The 15661-nt window shown below is 38.3% G+C and overlaps 1 protein-coding gene across 3 annotated transcripts in view; it reads right to left on the reverse strand.

The window, feature by feature from the left end:
* Positions 1 to 5194: 5194 nt before the first annotated feature.
* Positions 5195 to 15661, reverse strand: part of CARS (cysteinyl-tRNA synthetase) — a 32368-nt gene continuing 21901 nt past the window's right edge. For 2 of the 3 annotated variants that reach the window (XM_017812472.1, XM_017812462.1), the window contains 6 exons: positions 14213 to 14294; positions 9762 to 9842; positions 9288 to 9355; positions 7864 to 7923; positions 6528 to 6611; positions 5197 to 5502 (listed from right to left, as the gene is read on the reverse strand). In XM_017812472.1, coding sequence (XP_017667961.1) covers positions 5368 to 5502; positions 6528 to 6611; positions 7864 to 7923; positions 9288 to 9355; positions 9762 to 9842; positions 14213 to 14294 — 510 coding nt within the window. In that variant the 3' untranslated portion in view covers positions 5197 to 5367. Of the gene's footprint in view, positions 5503 to 6527; positions 6612 to 7863; positions 7924 to 9287; positions 9356 to 9761; positions 9843 to 14212; positions 14295 to 15661 lie in introns of all 3 variants that reach the window. The other variant, XM_017812452.1, reaches the window with a different exon arrangement.

The following is a 15661-nucleotide window of genomic DNA, read 5'->3' on the forward strand; positions in this document are numbered from 1 at the left end:
TAGAAAGCCTGATCAATTTCCTCCTCCTGATGATCGAGGGGGCCGACAGCGAACACCCACAACAGAGTCACCGTATGAGCCCTTAATTCTCATCCATAAACCCTCATCTCGTGCCTCTGCCCCTGGGTAGAGCTCGATACACTCTCACTGCTCTCTCACATAAAGAGCAACTCCACCGCCTTGCCTCTCTGACCTGTTCTAAAGAGTACGTGCCCATCCCTGCAAATATTCCCGTCACGTGAGCTCTCCCACCATGTCTCGGTGATTCCAATTTGTCATTCAGATGATCCGTGCTGCGAAGTGCAGTTTCTGAGGTGCCCGGTGCCCGGCTTGTGAAACGTGTTGCTGCTTTATGGCTCCTCCAGCAGCAAAGACGGACCCAGCAGTGCCCACCTTCTGCTCCAACATAATTCCTGCTAAAGAAAGCCAACAAAACCCTCCTGGCCAGCCCAGGCTCCATGTGCATGGGCGTCTGCGGGCAGCAGATGCTGTGCAGCACTGGTGTTAGGAACAGTGCAACTTCAAGCACTGGGAGCCCCAGAAAGTTTCAGTCATCTTTCACTCAATAGGAAAACCCTCTAACCTTTTCTCCTGTCAGGGGATTCCCTCCTTCTAATAAAATGCTTTCTCCAGGTCTGCTGCTTGGATTTCAGTAATTAATGACTAGTGTTTATCATCACAGTCCTTTCACGGACAAAATTAAAAATTGGAAGCAATGAGACCAGTGTTTTATTAATTAGCAACTAGCCAATATATTGCCATTGGATTAATTTGGTTATGGTAGGAATTTAAGTTACAGAAATAACTAAGGAATCTTTGACTAAATAGATGTCAAATACTGTAATTAAAAATGAGACAATTTTGAATTGCATTCAAACAGCTAAAGACCTGCAGGCATGCTGTAGCCAGTTGCATAAACAAGCAGATTTGGTGGGCCAGAGAACATGTTCATTGGAAGGTTCTTTTACGCCTTCTTTCCTTTGCTTCCAGCTCCCTTTCCCTGTTTCTCCAAACCAGTCCTTTTTCTAACATCAGCAGGTTAATACCTTTCTCATATATCCATTAATTCTTCATTTTGCGACAACTTTATTCATGTAAGTGGCTACTCTTGATTCTCAGTGTTCCAAAGGAAGAACTCTGAAAGGAGGATTTATCTGAAGACATTCCTACTCCACACTTTTATGCTTGTCGATGGTTAATAGCTATCAAGTTGTCTTTTAAGATTTTTGTGTCTACCTCCATTTTGTTAAAAGCCATTTCCCCTTTTCACTCAGACGTTGAGTACAAACTCCAAACTTTGTCTCCTACAAAGATGTGAGATTTTGCCTGACTATGTGATCCAGCTGCACCTTTCTGCACCTGTATATCAAACACACATTTCAATTACCTTACACCCCTGGATTTTTAGTGCCCCTCTCCAAAGGCCTCAACTTCCCATGAACAATAAGGGATTTTTGCTGACTGCTGTCTAACCTCTCGTAGCACATAGTACGGTGGTAGACTTTAGGGCTGTGGATAAAGCACAATCTGTGGAGTCATCTTGCTGTCAGGTGCTGCTGCCCTGCAGAGAGCTGCAAAAGGATATTTGCTGAATCACCCTGGCTCAATTTAAACACCCAGCCTCCCATGCAAGAGCTTGGAGAACCAAAACCAAGGGAAGGGATTGTGGTGGAGCTGCCAAACAGATGCACTTGACACTGGAGAGAAAGCTTAGACTGAGATCTGTATCTGGCATTAAAATGTTGGTGTCTTCTGCCCTTGGGTGGGTATTAATGGAAACTGCTCTCACTGAATGAGATGCCAGACATTCACAGCCTAATTTGAGAGATAAGACTTAGTCTGTCAATGACTTTTTCTGCAGGAGGAGGAAGAAATTTGATCATTGCTAAGCAGAGTCTTGGTACCAAATAGCTAATGTGCTTCTTAATTAATCCGTTCTGTCTCAAGAGACACGTTAAATACTATGCATGTGATACATGTAGAAATTGCCCTGTGAAATCACAGAGAGGAGTAAAACTCCTTCCCATATTTGTGTGGGAGAAGTTGTGTAATTAAAGAGGGAGCTAAAGTTGGTCCAACAACTACTAACACCTGAAAATGTTTAAACTTACCTTCAACTTCTTTTTGTACATTTTAAGCTATGTACTGTATGTGGCTACAAATTGCTTTTTTGCAGGCTTAAAATTGTATCAGTGGCTTTGTGCAGCAGCAGAGACAAAACAAAAATGTTAGGATAAAGAGGTCAAAAAGAGTACCATGAATGTAATCAGGCACTCATTAGTTGAAAGTCTTTGAAAAGATCAGTGGCAACAAGTTCAGAATGAACAATTCAGATTTTTCTACCAGTATCTGAGCAAGCTGAGTGATGGGAGGAATTTGTTCTCTTTAGTGGAGCAGTACACATTTGAGTTAATGTGAATATTCGCATTAGAAGGGCTGAAAGGCACACTCTGAGCAAAAGACAGAAACAAAATTTGCCACTGCCAAGTTTGGCCTTCAGCCAAGGGTGCAATGAAAAACAGAAACACCACTCTTTTATCTTCCCTTGCCATCTGAATAAATTCTTTGATAGGTGGGAAATGAAAAGCTTCATGTTGTATGAGCAGTATGAAGTCTCTGCTCCAGAAAATTAAAATATTTTAAAATTCCAAGATTTTGCTACGGGGACTTTTGTTTTCATAATGTTTAGAAAATCACATTTCAGACTGGCTTCCCTGCGCATGTGTATGCATACATGTCAATCAAAAAAAAACCAACAAACCAACCAAAAACCAAGACAAAACAGAAAAAATTAAAATACTATGGAGTCTGTCCTCTCTCTTTTCCTTGCTGAGTGAGACAGATGACTAAGATACTGCAGACCATTGCTGTTGCATTCCCTTTTTCTGCTTGCCAGGTCGCTCTCACTAAGCAAGTGCAGGGGAATTCACTTAAGTGCCACCTTGATGGATTGCCAGGGAATAGGTATTGTCTGTGCAATTCAGTAATCCCACAGATCAATTGGCACACCCACACTGAAAAAGTCATCTCAAGCAGCGTGCATCCAAGTCTGGCTGCAGCATCCTTTGTTTGCTACTGAGTTTTCCTTCACCAGGACTTTACGCATACTGAATTTAAAAAAATTACTGAGGGAGAGAGGAAGCTGTGTGTGCATGTGGGAAGCATACAGAAAGACCGGAAAATAACCTTTGGAAAATTTCAGTCTGAAATGCTCCCAAGATCCATGCAAGTAGTTGTCCCAGAAACACAATGAAGCATTTGGGAAGGGAAAAGGGCATTTAAAAAAAAATTCTTTTACACTGATATAGTAGATTAATTATGGAATTGGTTTAGGTTCTACTGAAAACACAACAGGAAGAGAAAAACCAGTGTGTGGGGGCAAAAGCCAGGATGTTATCATGGAGATAACTGTCATAAACTACAGTCCAGGATAGCTATGGATTACCAGCATCTTCTCCACAGTTATATACTAACTCTCTTTCAGTAAGTGCTAACTCAAATCACCAAGACAGAATTTCTGTAAGAAAATTACTGACATTAAGTAGCAACTTCAGAAGCAGCATAGGCATGTCCCATCCCCTCATGGATACCCTGAGTGCACATGCATCATGGGGGAGCATGCAGGGGAAGAAAATAATGAGCAGGTACTGTTAAAGGGAGTTAGAATCTAGAATAGTGTAAAAATGCAACTGATCCTCTTCTGTTCCCAGAATAAAGGACAGAGGAGTTGCCCTCATGGCTATGGCTGGCTGTTTGAAGTACCATTGTGCAGTTTAAACATGCATTTATACAAATGATTAGAAATTATCAGAATAATCAAATATTGAATGCAAAATGAATTCAGCTAGTAATAGTAAGATAAAAGAAAGGCTCTCTAAACCACATTTCAAAAAGATGGTTGTGGAATAAAGATAAACTCTATATTCTCCCCACTATACAAAGTTCACATACAACTTGTACTTTACAACAGATTTTATTTTCTGTACACAAGATGCATGTGCTTTACTGACCTTAACATTATGTATGTTTTCAAAGGCAAATACAGACAAATTAGAAAAAAAACCCCTACTAGACCTTTCTGTTACTCCGAATATGTTCATTCCTCAGAAGGAGGAATATAAATATAAAAATATAAAGGAAAAGCAAAGTTGTTTTAACTCTTAATGAAGAAAAGTAACATAGCCTAATGATTGTAGCATGAACCTTAGGGCTGAGAGAACAGAAGTGTCACAGTATGATTTTCTGCAAGTCACCTTGAGACTACTCAATGAATATAGTTCTGCAAATCAGACATTTGGCTGTTACATGCAGTTACGAAGTAGGCAAGATATTTTTTAGGATTTCATGAACTTTGGTTCATTTAGTAGCTACTGCCAGTGAAATGCATTATTAGGCAACAGAGAACTCTCCTTGCAGATATAGTGTGACCATACTACATCAGAAATGTTATTAACTCAGGGTTAAATTGTCATGTTAAAAACATCAGTCTTGAATACAGAGCAATGTATAGCTGTATTCCCTACTTGCAAACCAATCCACAAACTGTATCTCAGTTGGAAACCCTCTGGTAATTCCCCACAGTTGGGAACTGGTAATTAGGTACTGAGTCCTCTGGGTAATCAGGTACTTTGGCAGCACTCCTGTTTCCTTGGAGGGATAGCTCCAAGAACACACCACCGTCTGCCAATAGCCCTTCATGTCTGTCCCACCTGTTTGTTCAATGCAGGTGCATTTGCCTTGTAGTTACCCACTTGATTCCAACTGCAGGTTGAACACAGATGATGATCCCTTTTTCAACAAAGGGACTGTTAGCTTCCACTATGCAAAGTGTTCTGGGTATACTTATGAAAGTTTTTAATAACAGCAGCTAAAATAAGTATCATAGTGGGACTACCCACTTTTCCTGCTTATGTAAAGATACTAAAGTCATCTGGAAAATACTGTTCTCTTGCTGCAGGACAAATTGCTCAGCTTCCATGTAGCAGTAAATTTTGCTGACTGTGACATATTCCAGAATGCAAACTACAGTGGGTCTTAGATAGAGATCAGTATGCAGGACAAATTAACCAAAGCCTGGACAGCCATAATGAACAAGAATCCTTATGTGGATTTGCTGACTGAGCAGCACCTTCCCAAATAGACCTGGCAACCATTCAGCCTGCTACTGTTGTGAAGAAACTTCTTACAGGTTGGCTTTTTTTAATGATGGATTTTTATTGCCTTTCCAGATGACATTATTAATCCACGTAAACAGGAATTTTACTTTGCACATAATAGAAAGTGTAAACAGAAATTTGAGCATCAGTATATGCTCCCTTCTTCAATGGGAACCCAGCACTCGCCTTCTTAAAAAAAGTCCTGTTGTTTTCAATTTGCACTTCCATTCTGAACCATTTGTAGATACTCCTTGTGTAGCTTTTCTTGAGTTTCATAAAGTTTCTTTAACTTCTTAATTTGTCCTTTGCTAAGTTCTTTGCCTTCAGTGTCATGGGTGGGAAATCCCTGAAATATTAAAAAAAAAAAAAGAAGAAGAATATTTAAGACAAATTTTTGGACTGCTTTTGCTCCTTATGGAATCATGTTTTAATAAGATAGGGAGATAATGTCATAATGACAGGCTGTCAGGGTGGCATGTATCTTGGTTAATTTTAGTCACCTAGAAGTCTGACAACTAACTTTGACTATTTCTGTATGTTCCCTTCCTAGTTAATGAAGGGGCATAAGGGTGTATTTATTTTCTGTCCTGTACTAAGGGAAGCTTAGACCACCAGCTTCTGGTTTTAAGAGAATAATGACTAATTCCTGAACAGATGGTTAAAATAATCTTCTTATCATCCTAGCATATGGAATTCAAGGCTTAAAGGAAAAGCAGTAAGAGATTTATGTTCTTGATGGAGAAAGTATGATCAGAGGTTTTATGGACACTCTCCTTGGCTTGTAGAGGTATTTTCCAGTATTTACACTCTCCACTCTGAGTTGCCCCCTGGGCCTGAATTTGTGCAGGTGAAGGGGACTGACAGAAGCAGGATCAAGTCCTGAAGGAACAGTGCTTTATGTTTTCCCAGAAACTCCTTTTATCCCCAAGGGGAGCAATCAAGGGCAAAGTTATCCATACAGCCCCTTCAGAGAGACCAAAACAGTGGGCAGAATCAAACAGGAAGCACAGGACCTCTCAAAAAATCATCAGTTCTGGCAGAGTTGGGGAGTTTGTACTTATGAGTGAATACCTTGCCTTGCACCAGGGTAATAAATCTGTGAACACTGTACATGTTCCTACCCACAATATATATTTTGCTTTGCAATGAGAGGAGCCAAAGGAAACATACGATGAGAATACTCTTGAAATGATGGCTAACAGTTAAGAGACCTCACTCCCCAGTGCACAAAAAAATTAATATATCGCCTTTTCTTTCTCTCCTTCCCTCTTTTCACTACGTTAATGGCACTGCCTTGGAGGTTTTGGAACAAGATCACTATAAACATATATCATTAAGTATGTACAACTGGAGAAGGAAAACCACTCTTACATTTTCATCAAACATGGAATATTTGTCAAGTTCCGATTTAAACATTTCATGTGGTGGAATCTTCATTTTTTCCAGTTTTGCTGCCTGTAATACAAAACATGCATTAACATCATAGGAAATTACTTAAAACATGTCACATATGCAAAAGGAAAAGTAGATTATAATTTGCAAATCAAAGAGCATTTAATTCACAATTGTTTATTATGTCAAAAGAAACTTTTAGTGAGGAACAACTCAGTGTGTCTTAGCTGTGCTTGTCCACGGTAAAAATGTGTTTTAAATCCATAGAGAACCACTTAATAAAATAGATGTATTGGAGAAACTCAAAATGACTTGCTTATATATTTCAAAAACTACATCTATCTGATTCTTGCTAATTTTGTTCCTTAGTCAACACAAAGCATAGTTGCTATGAGTAAAGAATATTCGGCAATTAACTCACTGCAAAGGGAACCACCTTTATCAACAGTTTCCTGCTGACAAACAAAGGTTTCTTCAGAGGTCACAGCAGGATCAGATGCAGTAATTGCACCGAAAATGAACTGAAATTTCATTTATCTCTAAACAAGCCCACGTCAGAATCCTTTCCGAGTAACTTCTACTCAATGCAAGAGAATCACCTTTTTGAAAGAACAAAAAAGGTACTTGGAATTTGAGAATGATAAATGCTATTTATCTGGTTTTCTCTCTGTATGTGGTGGTCTTGAAAAGTTTTCTTCCTCTTTTAACACAGGAAAGTATTTCCTGTACTGTTAGAGTCATCAGCACGGAAAACAATATTTTCTTCTCGTAAGTTCATCTCCTCTGTCTGTCTACTCCCCATACAAAGCCTAAAACCTTTGAGCTATCTCAATTCCAACTGTAGACACAAAACATTTCACTGTTCGGTCACAGGGAACAGGGGACTTCTTAAAGAGAAAAAGAAAAAAAAGAATAAGAAACCCTTTTACACATACCTATGATACTGAAAAGCAAAGAAAATAATAAATGACACAAGCAAAATCATCTCTAACAGTACCAGGCATGTAAGACTCTAACAATTAAGGAAGTAATACTGTTTATAGACTGAAGTTAAGTGCTACAGGTTTTTCTAAGAAGATTTTGAAGCCTTTAGTTCTGTTCTCAAAGACAGTTTCTCTATAACAGAAGCTGGAAATTCAAATCTGGACAGCAAGCCAAAGTCATTCTGAGCAGGAAATTGTACAGACAAAGAAACAAACGGAGGCCCAGTAAAGGCCAGGCAGAGAGCCTGTGTTCTGATGTGTTCTTTCCTGCACGTGACTATTGCTGCCTACACTCTTCTTCAAAATAAGGTTAAAAGGATCTGAACACTTACTTCCTGCTGTTGTTTTTTCCTGGCTGCTTCTTCTTTCTTCCTTTTTTTCTCTTCTTCTATCTATAAGAGGCAGTCTTAATGAGTAAAAGGTAACACATTGTTTCATCTGGTTGTTTTCTACAACCCTGAGCCAGCTAGCTCCCCTGGATATCTAATTACAGACAGAACTGGCAGCACGACCTGCAGCAAAACCACCATGCCTTATAATTAGGATTGTCTGATACTTCTCACTGTATGACTTTGATTCCATTTGCTTTTATTCACAGCTAAACCAGTTTTAACTGTTCAGAATGCATTTTGCATGCAAAAGGGATACATAAAAGAATACCTACAAAGCCTGCAAAAGAAATGGTCCTATCATTTTACGGGGGAAAATGTTTTGCAAATGACTTTAAAAAAAGACTGTACTTCACTGATATTTTAAGCTCTTGCCTCAGACTGTGAAGACATTACAGTTTCTCAAGCAGCAGTTGTATCCCTTGGTGTTCCTAGGGAAACAACTATCCAAATTTAGCCAACTTGCTAAAAATCTTATCTTGCACTTGTTTGGGAGAGACCTATCAGTTCTCCAAGGGTTCTCCAAGTACTGAACATAATGCTGTTTCCAGGGAAAAAGTACTCTAGCTTCAGATCCCACTCAGCAGCTGTATACAAACTGCCTTTAAATCATGTTTTGATGAAAACATCTGGAATTGGCTAAAGCTACTTTTTACTTCTCCCTTTTTTAAAAACATCAACATGGAAGGAGAAATGCTGGAAAGTCTTCCAAACATTTCTAGTCATGACAGAATTTTATTATTTGGTAAAACTGAAGACAGACACAGGAAGTGCTACTTTTAAATGTTACAAAGTCAAATATTAATGCCAGGAAGTGCCAAAAGGAGGGTTTCTGTACAGATCTTGTGCGCATGAATTAGAATTCACAATCTTTATATAGCAACGTGTGAATTCTTGCCCCCACATCCCGAATATCTCACTCATCTATACTACATAAATTAAGATTTAGCCAGTTAATTTTTTCCTAACATATCAGATAAATACAGATTAGTTCTATGAAAAATGTCAACTTCATTTATGCAGACAGAAGAAGTCCAAATCATCTTCTCATTGGAATTGTTCTTCCAGAGAGATAAGACAGCATGTATGCAATACTCAACATCCCTTAATTCTACAAAAATCTTAACAAACAAACAAAAAATCTTAGAGGTTTTCATGGGTCCCATACAAAGTTTTCAAGAAGCTACTGTTTCAAAAAATTCTTTTCCCTTAACAAACTCAAACTTTTCTATCAATTCTTTTATGTTATTTTCCTTGTTGTTAGTCTGTTATGATTTTTCTTATGAATTACCAAAGAAATATAAAAGTATCCATAGCTTACACATTACTTTAAATTCAAAAAAATGTAGAATGCTTAAAATAATAACCTTTTTCTTTTCTTCTCTTTCTTTCAATAATGTGTCCTTATCCACTAATTTAACCACAGTTGGAAGTCCTAAAGAAGCAAAACACAGATTAATTAATTTTTTTATTAGGGAAAGATAAATGTGTTTACCCTATGATAACTGTTTTCTTTTTGCCTGCTGAATGCAAATACAACTGTGTACTACTCAAAAGTGACTAAGAATTTAGGTGCCATACAAAAAGATAAAAAATATTCCAATGTATTTTTTTATTCTATAGATATATTCAAATATAGTTCTATAATATACATTGATACATATGATAATGTACCATTACATATGGTACATATATATGATATGATATGCTATAGTTTTGCAGTCCTTGAGTTTGTTTCATTATTACAGATTAGCCTTGATAGTTTGTTCTCACACTTCTTAGGAAAACAGTAGGATTATTAAAAACAGCTACCTACAAAGCTGCAAGACATGACTGGGTACCTTCATGATCTTCAAATCGAACTCCAAGTTCAGGAAGGATGTCATCCCGAAGAGCGTCACTCAACTGCAGCACTTCAGTTACTAAACAGTATGAAAAGTACTTTTAGTGAATTAAGATTTGGTGAAAGTTTACTTCTGTCCTGCTACACAGCTATTTAAATGCAATTAAGAAATTGCCACTCTCTCACATAGGCCAGAGAAAGGTCTTTCGTTTTAAAGGGATAAAGCTTTTAAGTAAGTCCTGCATTATTTCAGCTACACAGAGAAGCAGTATGTTTCTTTGCAGGGATTTCAAAATCATAAATTTCCTTCAAGATACCCTCATTGTTCCTGAAGGGGAACAGAAAGAAACCCCATGTCAATTCAGAAATGATGCAACAGTTCTGCCATGGTATAATGAAAGGGTATTTGACTCAGGAAGATCCTAATGGGTGCTGTAGGATTTCCAATAAGAAGGTTAAGAACCTAATTTTAGAAAAACCCAAAATTAACATATCTTGTGCTACATCTAACCTTTGAAGGACTATGATTTTTTTTGTTTGATACACATACATTTGTCAGAGCAACTGTAATCCAAACATCCTCTATTTTATTTCAAGCAAGCTAGTTGCAGTAGAACAGAGAATTTTGACTTAGATTTCTGGATGGTGATCATCATGACTACTATTTTTTTTTTTCCTTGGAAACTTATGATAGCAAATGGTTAAGAACTCAAGACTTAGCCGAAATAGATGCCTTCAGGTCTTTAAAGGAAAATAAAACTTCACACAAAATATTTTCCTGGATGAGAAATTTTATCAGCTGAGCAGTAACAGAACAGTTAAGAGGAACTAAATGCATCAAGGATACCTAGTATGTTGCTGGTGTGAACTCAGTTCTGTGGTATTTTTTATACACAGTCTTGTATTTAGGAGGAACACTTACTAAGTGTGACAAGACAGATACTTGGGTTAGATGATACTAAGTGCTTACAAGAAACAGTTGTTCTTCCTTTCAGCAACTCTCACCTGCTTAAATCTAAGAAGTAATCAGGCTTTCAAAGGTATTATTTCTGGCAGTAGAAACTCCCATCCAGGCAGTGTGCTAAACACTGCACATACTGGTAGATACAACTACCATTGCTGAGCCTTCATCTCTTCTGTAATTCTCAGAGCCTCAGAGAGCTGAGAAGTGAACAGAGCACCAACCATCCTAATACCATAAAAAACAACAGACACCCTATTTCATCGCATGGTAGTATTCTGTGTTCTCTCTTTTTGTAGAGGAAACCATTGCAGCTTATAGAACCTCTTTTGTCTGTTGTTGATTCAGAGCAGTTACACACAGTGAACCACATTGATGTTTGATGCAACTCTAAATAATCCATTAAGATAAACAAGGGATAAGATTGCTTCACTGGCTGTTAACACGAAAGATGTTGGCTCTAACCTAGGCAAAGGAATTACACTTATATCAAGACTGTATCAGATATACCTACTGCTTATTCAATACAACAGCATCTGCACAGTTATAAATGTTTACTTATCTAAAATCATGAATAATTGAAAGTTTAAGAAGAAATTCATCAAGGAGAAATGTATAACAAAACATGTATTATTTAGGAGAGGATACATCCTCTGATCAATCTTGTCATCCAAAGGAGCCAGCACTGTGCTTCTTAAGGCTAAAATGTGCCTGTTCTCTGCAAGCAGTACCATCAGAGCAAAGATGTTTAGGGATTGAGGAGGGAGTTGTTTATGGGCTGCCTCAAGACATCAGGAGGCATTCACTAAGGACAGTGACCAGGAAACTAGTGGGATAGTGCCTTATCATCAGAGCCCATGAACAACCCAGCAGCTAGACACACCTGGGGCCTGTGACTCTTTCCCAGACCTCTCTTCACGTTTTCTGTGAATATCAAGCCAAAGAGTATTGGATGTGAAACAGATGTTGAGCTGTTGTGAATGGGAACACTGCAATGGGGAAGAAGATGATAAGCTTAAAAAGCACCGTGAGAATGCTGGATGTTAAGACTCACAGCAAAAGACAGGAGCAGGCAATGTTACAATGAGCGAGGGCAGAAGGTTTCCCGGTGTGTCCTAGAAGCAGCTTAGAGCAAGATACCACATGGCAACAGAGCCCATGGTAGGAAATGAAGACCCAGGCAGAGTTCAGACATGGACACCTTTATCAATTTAAGCAGATGTCCTGAGGTTAAGAACCAACAACTGAAGACACTTGCTCTTTTTTGAGCATCTGAATAACAATTTGATGCTAATAAGAATTCTTCCCCAGCACTGGCAGCTGCAGTAGATCACAGATCTGCTCCAGTGTGCATCCCTGCAGAGACAACTACACAGGGCCTTTAGCTGGTCAAGTATTGAAGTACTTGACCAAAATGTCAGGATGGGCAAGACAGATGCTTGGACCAACCAACCATGGATGCATTTCATGGAGGTTTTCTGCATTTTTTTCCCCTGTGCAGCCAGCACAGTGTTTTGCTTTTTCTGTTTACCACCATTCCTAAACAGGTTCAGGAATTAAGACTCAACTGCAAATGATCAGTGCAGGTTTCCAGTTTGAATACTAATAAACTTAAAAAATAGAGAACTTAATTTACTAGCATCTTTGAATGTTAGCCATTTTGGATATTGTAACATTTTTGTAGAGTATGTACATTGATTGATTCTTACTAAAACCCATAGTTTTACAAATGGCTATTCTGTGAAATGTTTTGTACATATAGATACATTTTCAAAGTATATGTATATGGATGGGTACATTTGTATTACTCTGGAGGTTTTATAGGAGCCACATACTTTTTATTTAACCTCTAAGAATACTGCAAGCAATACAGATTATTTTAATCAATATTTAACACAATCCTGCCAGCATCAGGCTATGACGGGGAAACTCCCTTTGCTCACAGCCACATAGAGGCAATATCCCCAGCCACTAATCAGAACAACTTCTACAGTAATTTAACACTTGCAAGCAAGAATTTAATGGATACAGGGAAACAAGTCTGTAGTATGTCAATGCAGGTCCTGCCAACCACCACTCAGCTTCCATATATCCAAATAGTTTAACAGAAAGGTACCTCTCTGGTCAAATTGCAGAGTGCTCTGTACCCCAACCAAACAGAAACTAGATCCAGCTGTATTCTTACTGTCCATTTTCAGGCAAAAAAATCAATACCTTCCAAGTACGAAACTCAAGTCCCCATAAGCAGTCTAGTGCCAAGTATGTTCTAAAAATGATCTACAGGAAGCCCTGTGATATTTAAACCTTACAATTGTTAAAAGCAAAGATCTGTTTAGCTCAACCATCAGAACGAAAGGGACAAAAAAAGCCTTATATAAAATAAGCATTTACATTAAATACCGAAAGACCAAAGCTCACATTTTTGGCTGAGGATATACACACAAACTTCTTGAATTAATTCAAACCATAGAAAATATTTACTGTTGGAACTAATAAGCCTATTTCTCAGCATCAATTAGGCCTATAGGAGTTTGACAGTAATAGCTGAGCAGTCTCATTAACAATTACGGTTTTGTGCTTTTAAGGTAAACTTATTAGCCCTTAGAAGGACTCCAAACAACAGCAAAATGAGAGTTCACAGTCTTTGCCAGCTGAATAGGTTGCCAGACACTACAAGTAATTTTATATTTCTGTGTAATATATGGGTTCCAAATATATATGTTTTATGTATAAAAATGCCTTGTTTTGCCTCAAGGACAAATCTGAGTGTAGAAGTTTTAAGAATACAAGAATCAAATACATATTGAAGACATGTAAAATTCCACAGGGAATAGTAGAAAATAATAAGAGCTCCATTAGGAAAAAATCAACCAGTAAAATCAAAGAGGGCTTAATGGAACAACCTTTTTAACATTATATAGTTCTGCTGCCAACACACACAGCATGATCAAAGCTTTTCAGAAGGATTAAAAAAAGCACCCAAAACAACTTCTAGCAAACTCCCATATGAATTCTTCAGAAAGAGCACTCAATTACCATCAGGGAAGCTACAATTCCAACTATGCTAACAAATAATAATGAGCATCTTGGGCTATTTAAACGCAGACAGTATCATTGTGCAGCAATCTACACTTCTAATAGAACGCAAGCTCCCTGAGGAAGAGATCAGGGGTACTTTCATACCTAGAAAGCAGGGAGTGCCTTAATCTAGAAAAACAACAGCTAGACCTTGTCATTCCAGCCCTTTTAGATTCTTCAGGAAATTAAAAGAAAGTTAGCCTGTAAAAGACTCTCAAATTAAAGAGACAGGTAGCAGAGATGCAAATATTCAAACAAGCTCGGACTTAAAGATGCCTTACTTCTATTCTCTAAGCAAAGAGAGGGTCTATAAGCTGCCCCACACCCCCATCCCCACCCTCTTCCACCAGTTTGATTCCTACAACCTCCAAGTCTCATATGCAACAGTACAGGAAAAAGTGAACTCTCACCTTTCTTCTCTCTGGCAATTTGTCGCACTCCTTCTCTGAACTCAGAAAGAACTTGCAGGTATGGCATCACTGTAGATTCAATCTGCAGGATCATTATTTCCACAGTTAGCTAATCATCATTTAGATATAAAACATGTCCTTACCCACTTCATATTTATGTGCTGTTGGATGGAATTTGACCCTTAGGGCAGATCTGTATCAATAAAAATTGTCTTTGTTCTATTAATGTCAAAGGATAGACAATAATTTGCATTAGCTGTCAATTTTCCTTCTGTGCAGATAAAATCAGCTTGTGAAGTTCAGCCTCTCCCCATTCCCTTTTCATCTCCTTTCAGCTAGATCCACAACTTCCACAGGGCTACGTTACAGTCCAGCTAACTATAATGCAGTAGAGGGATAAAAATAGCACTCAGATGAATTTGCTCCTTCATGTTCTGTCTTTTCTTACAAAGGGCCAGCTGTTTATCAAACATAATACCAGGTGAAGCTCATGTTAGCACTTATTTTCATTAGGACACAGATATGTTCCTCAGATGTTAGCTTATGCTAATTGCATGTATTTCCAATACAGTGCAGTTGTTTGTAGTCCTCACAGAATTCCCTCTCCCACAAACAGCGGGGAAAGATTACTGTTGAATTATTTCAGGTGTAAGTAAATGCTGGTCATGAAATCTCAGAGAAAAAGTCCTGTGAGTCCTACTCTCAAGGGTGGTAATTAACAACAGCAAGCTATTAGTGGACAGCAGTGACGAGTTACAAAAAACAACTCCAGATCAGTGCTGTCTGCCAACATTTCTCTGGAATCCCAAGAGGAGAAGCCAGGCACCCAGGGGACTGCTTAAATTAAAAATTTCATTACTTTGGAGGGTAGGGGAGAGAGAGAAAAAAAATGCACACTTTTGTCTCCCTTAGAATACCCACATGTCTAAGCTAAATTAAAATTCACTACTGATGAGCTTAGTAGGGAATACTGAGCATCTTCCTTATTATACCATTATTGGAAATTTCCATGGCACACTAATGTAAGTATTTGCATGGGCAATTATCAGATGAGTGTTCACTGACGCTCTTCAACCACAAGCAAGCTTTCCTCTTCCTTTGATGAATAAAAAGTTTAGCTTTTTTGTTACACCAGTAATGTTTCATTTATTCCTTCTAAGGAGGAACAGAAACACGTGGTCACATCTTTAAATGCAGAAAAATACTTGAAAACAGCACTGATGTGTCCATGACAGATTTTTTGTGTGAACAAAGCAAGCAAAGTTGATAGCTTTCACATGGAGTTATTTCTCCTGCCTGTATCACAAAAGGTTACTGTTATTACAGAGCCCATCAGCACTTTCAAGAGGTATCCCTCAAGTATTTCCAGAAAAGTTCTGCATCATGGCAGAACTGGTTGGCTCACAGCTGGGTGACAAAAGCAAAACAGCCTTCAAAAGCCACGTAAAA

The sequence above is a fragment of the Lepidothrix coronata genome, unplaced genomic scaffold (assembly GCF_001604755.1).
Source record: "Lepidothrix coronata isolate B3197 unplaced genomic scaffold, Lepidothrix_coronata-1.0 Scaffold1, whole genome shotgun sequence".
In the NCBI taxonomy this organism is placed as follows: Eukaryota; Metazoa; Chordata; class Aves; order Passeriformes; family Pipridae; genus Lepidothrix; species Lepidothrix coronata.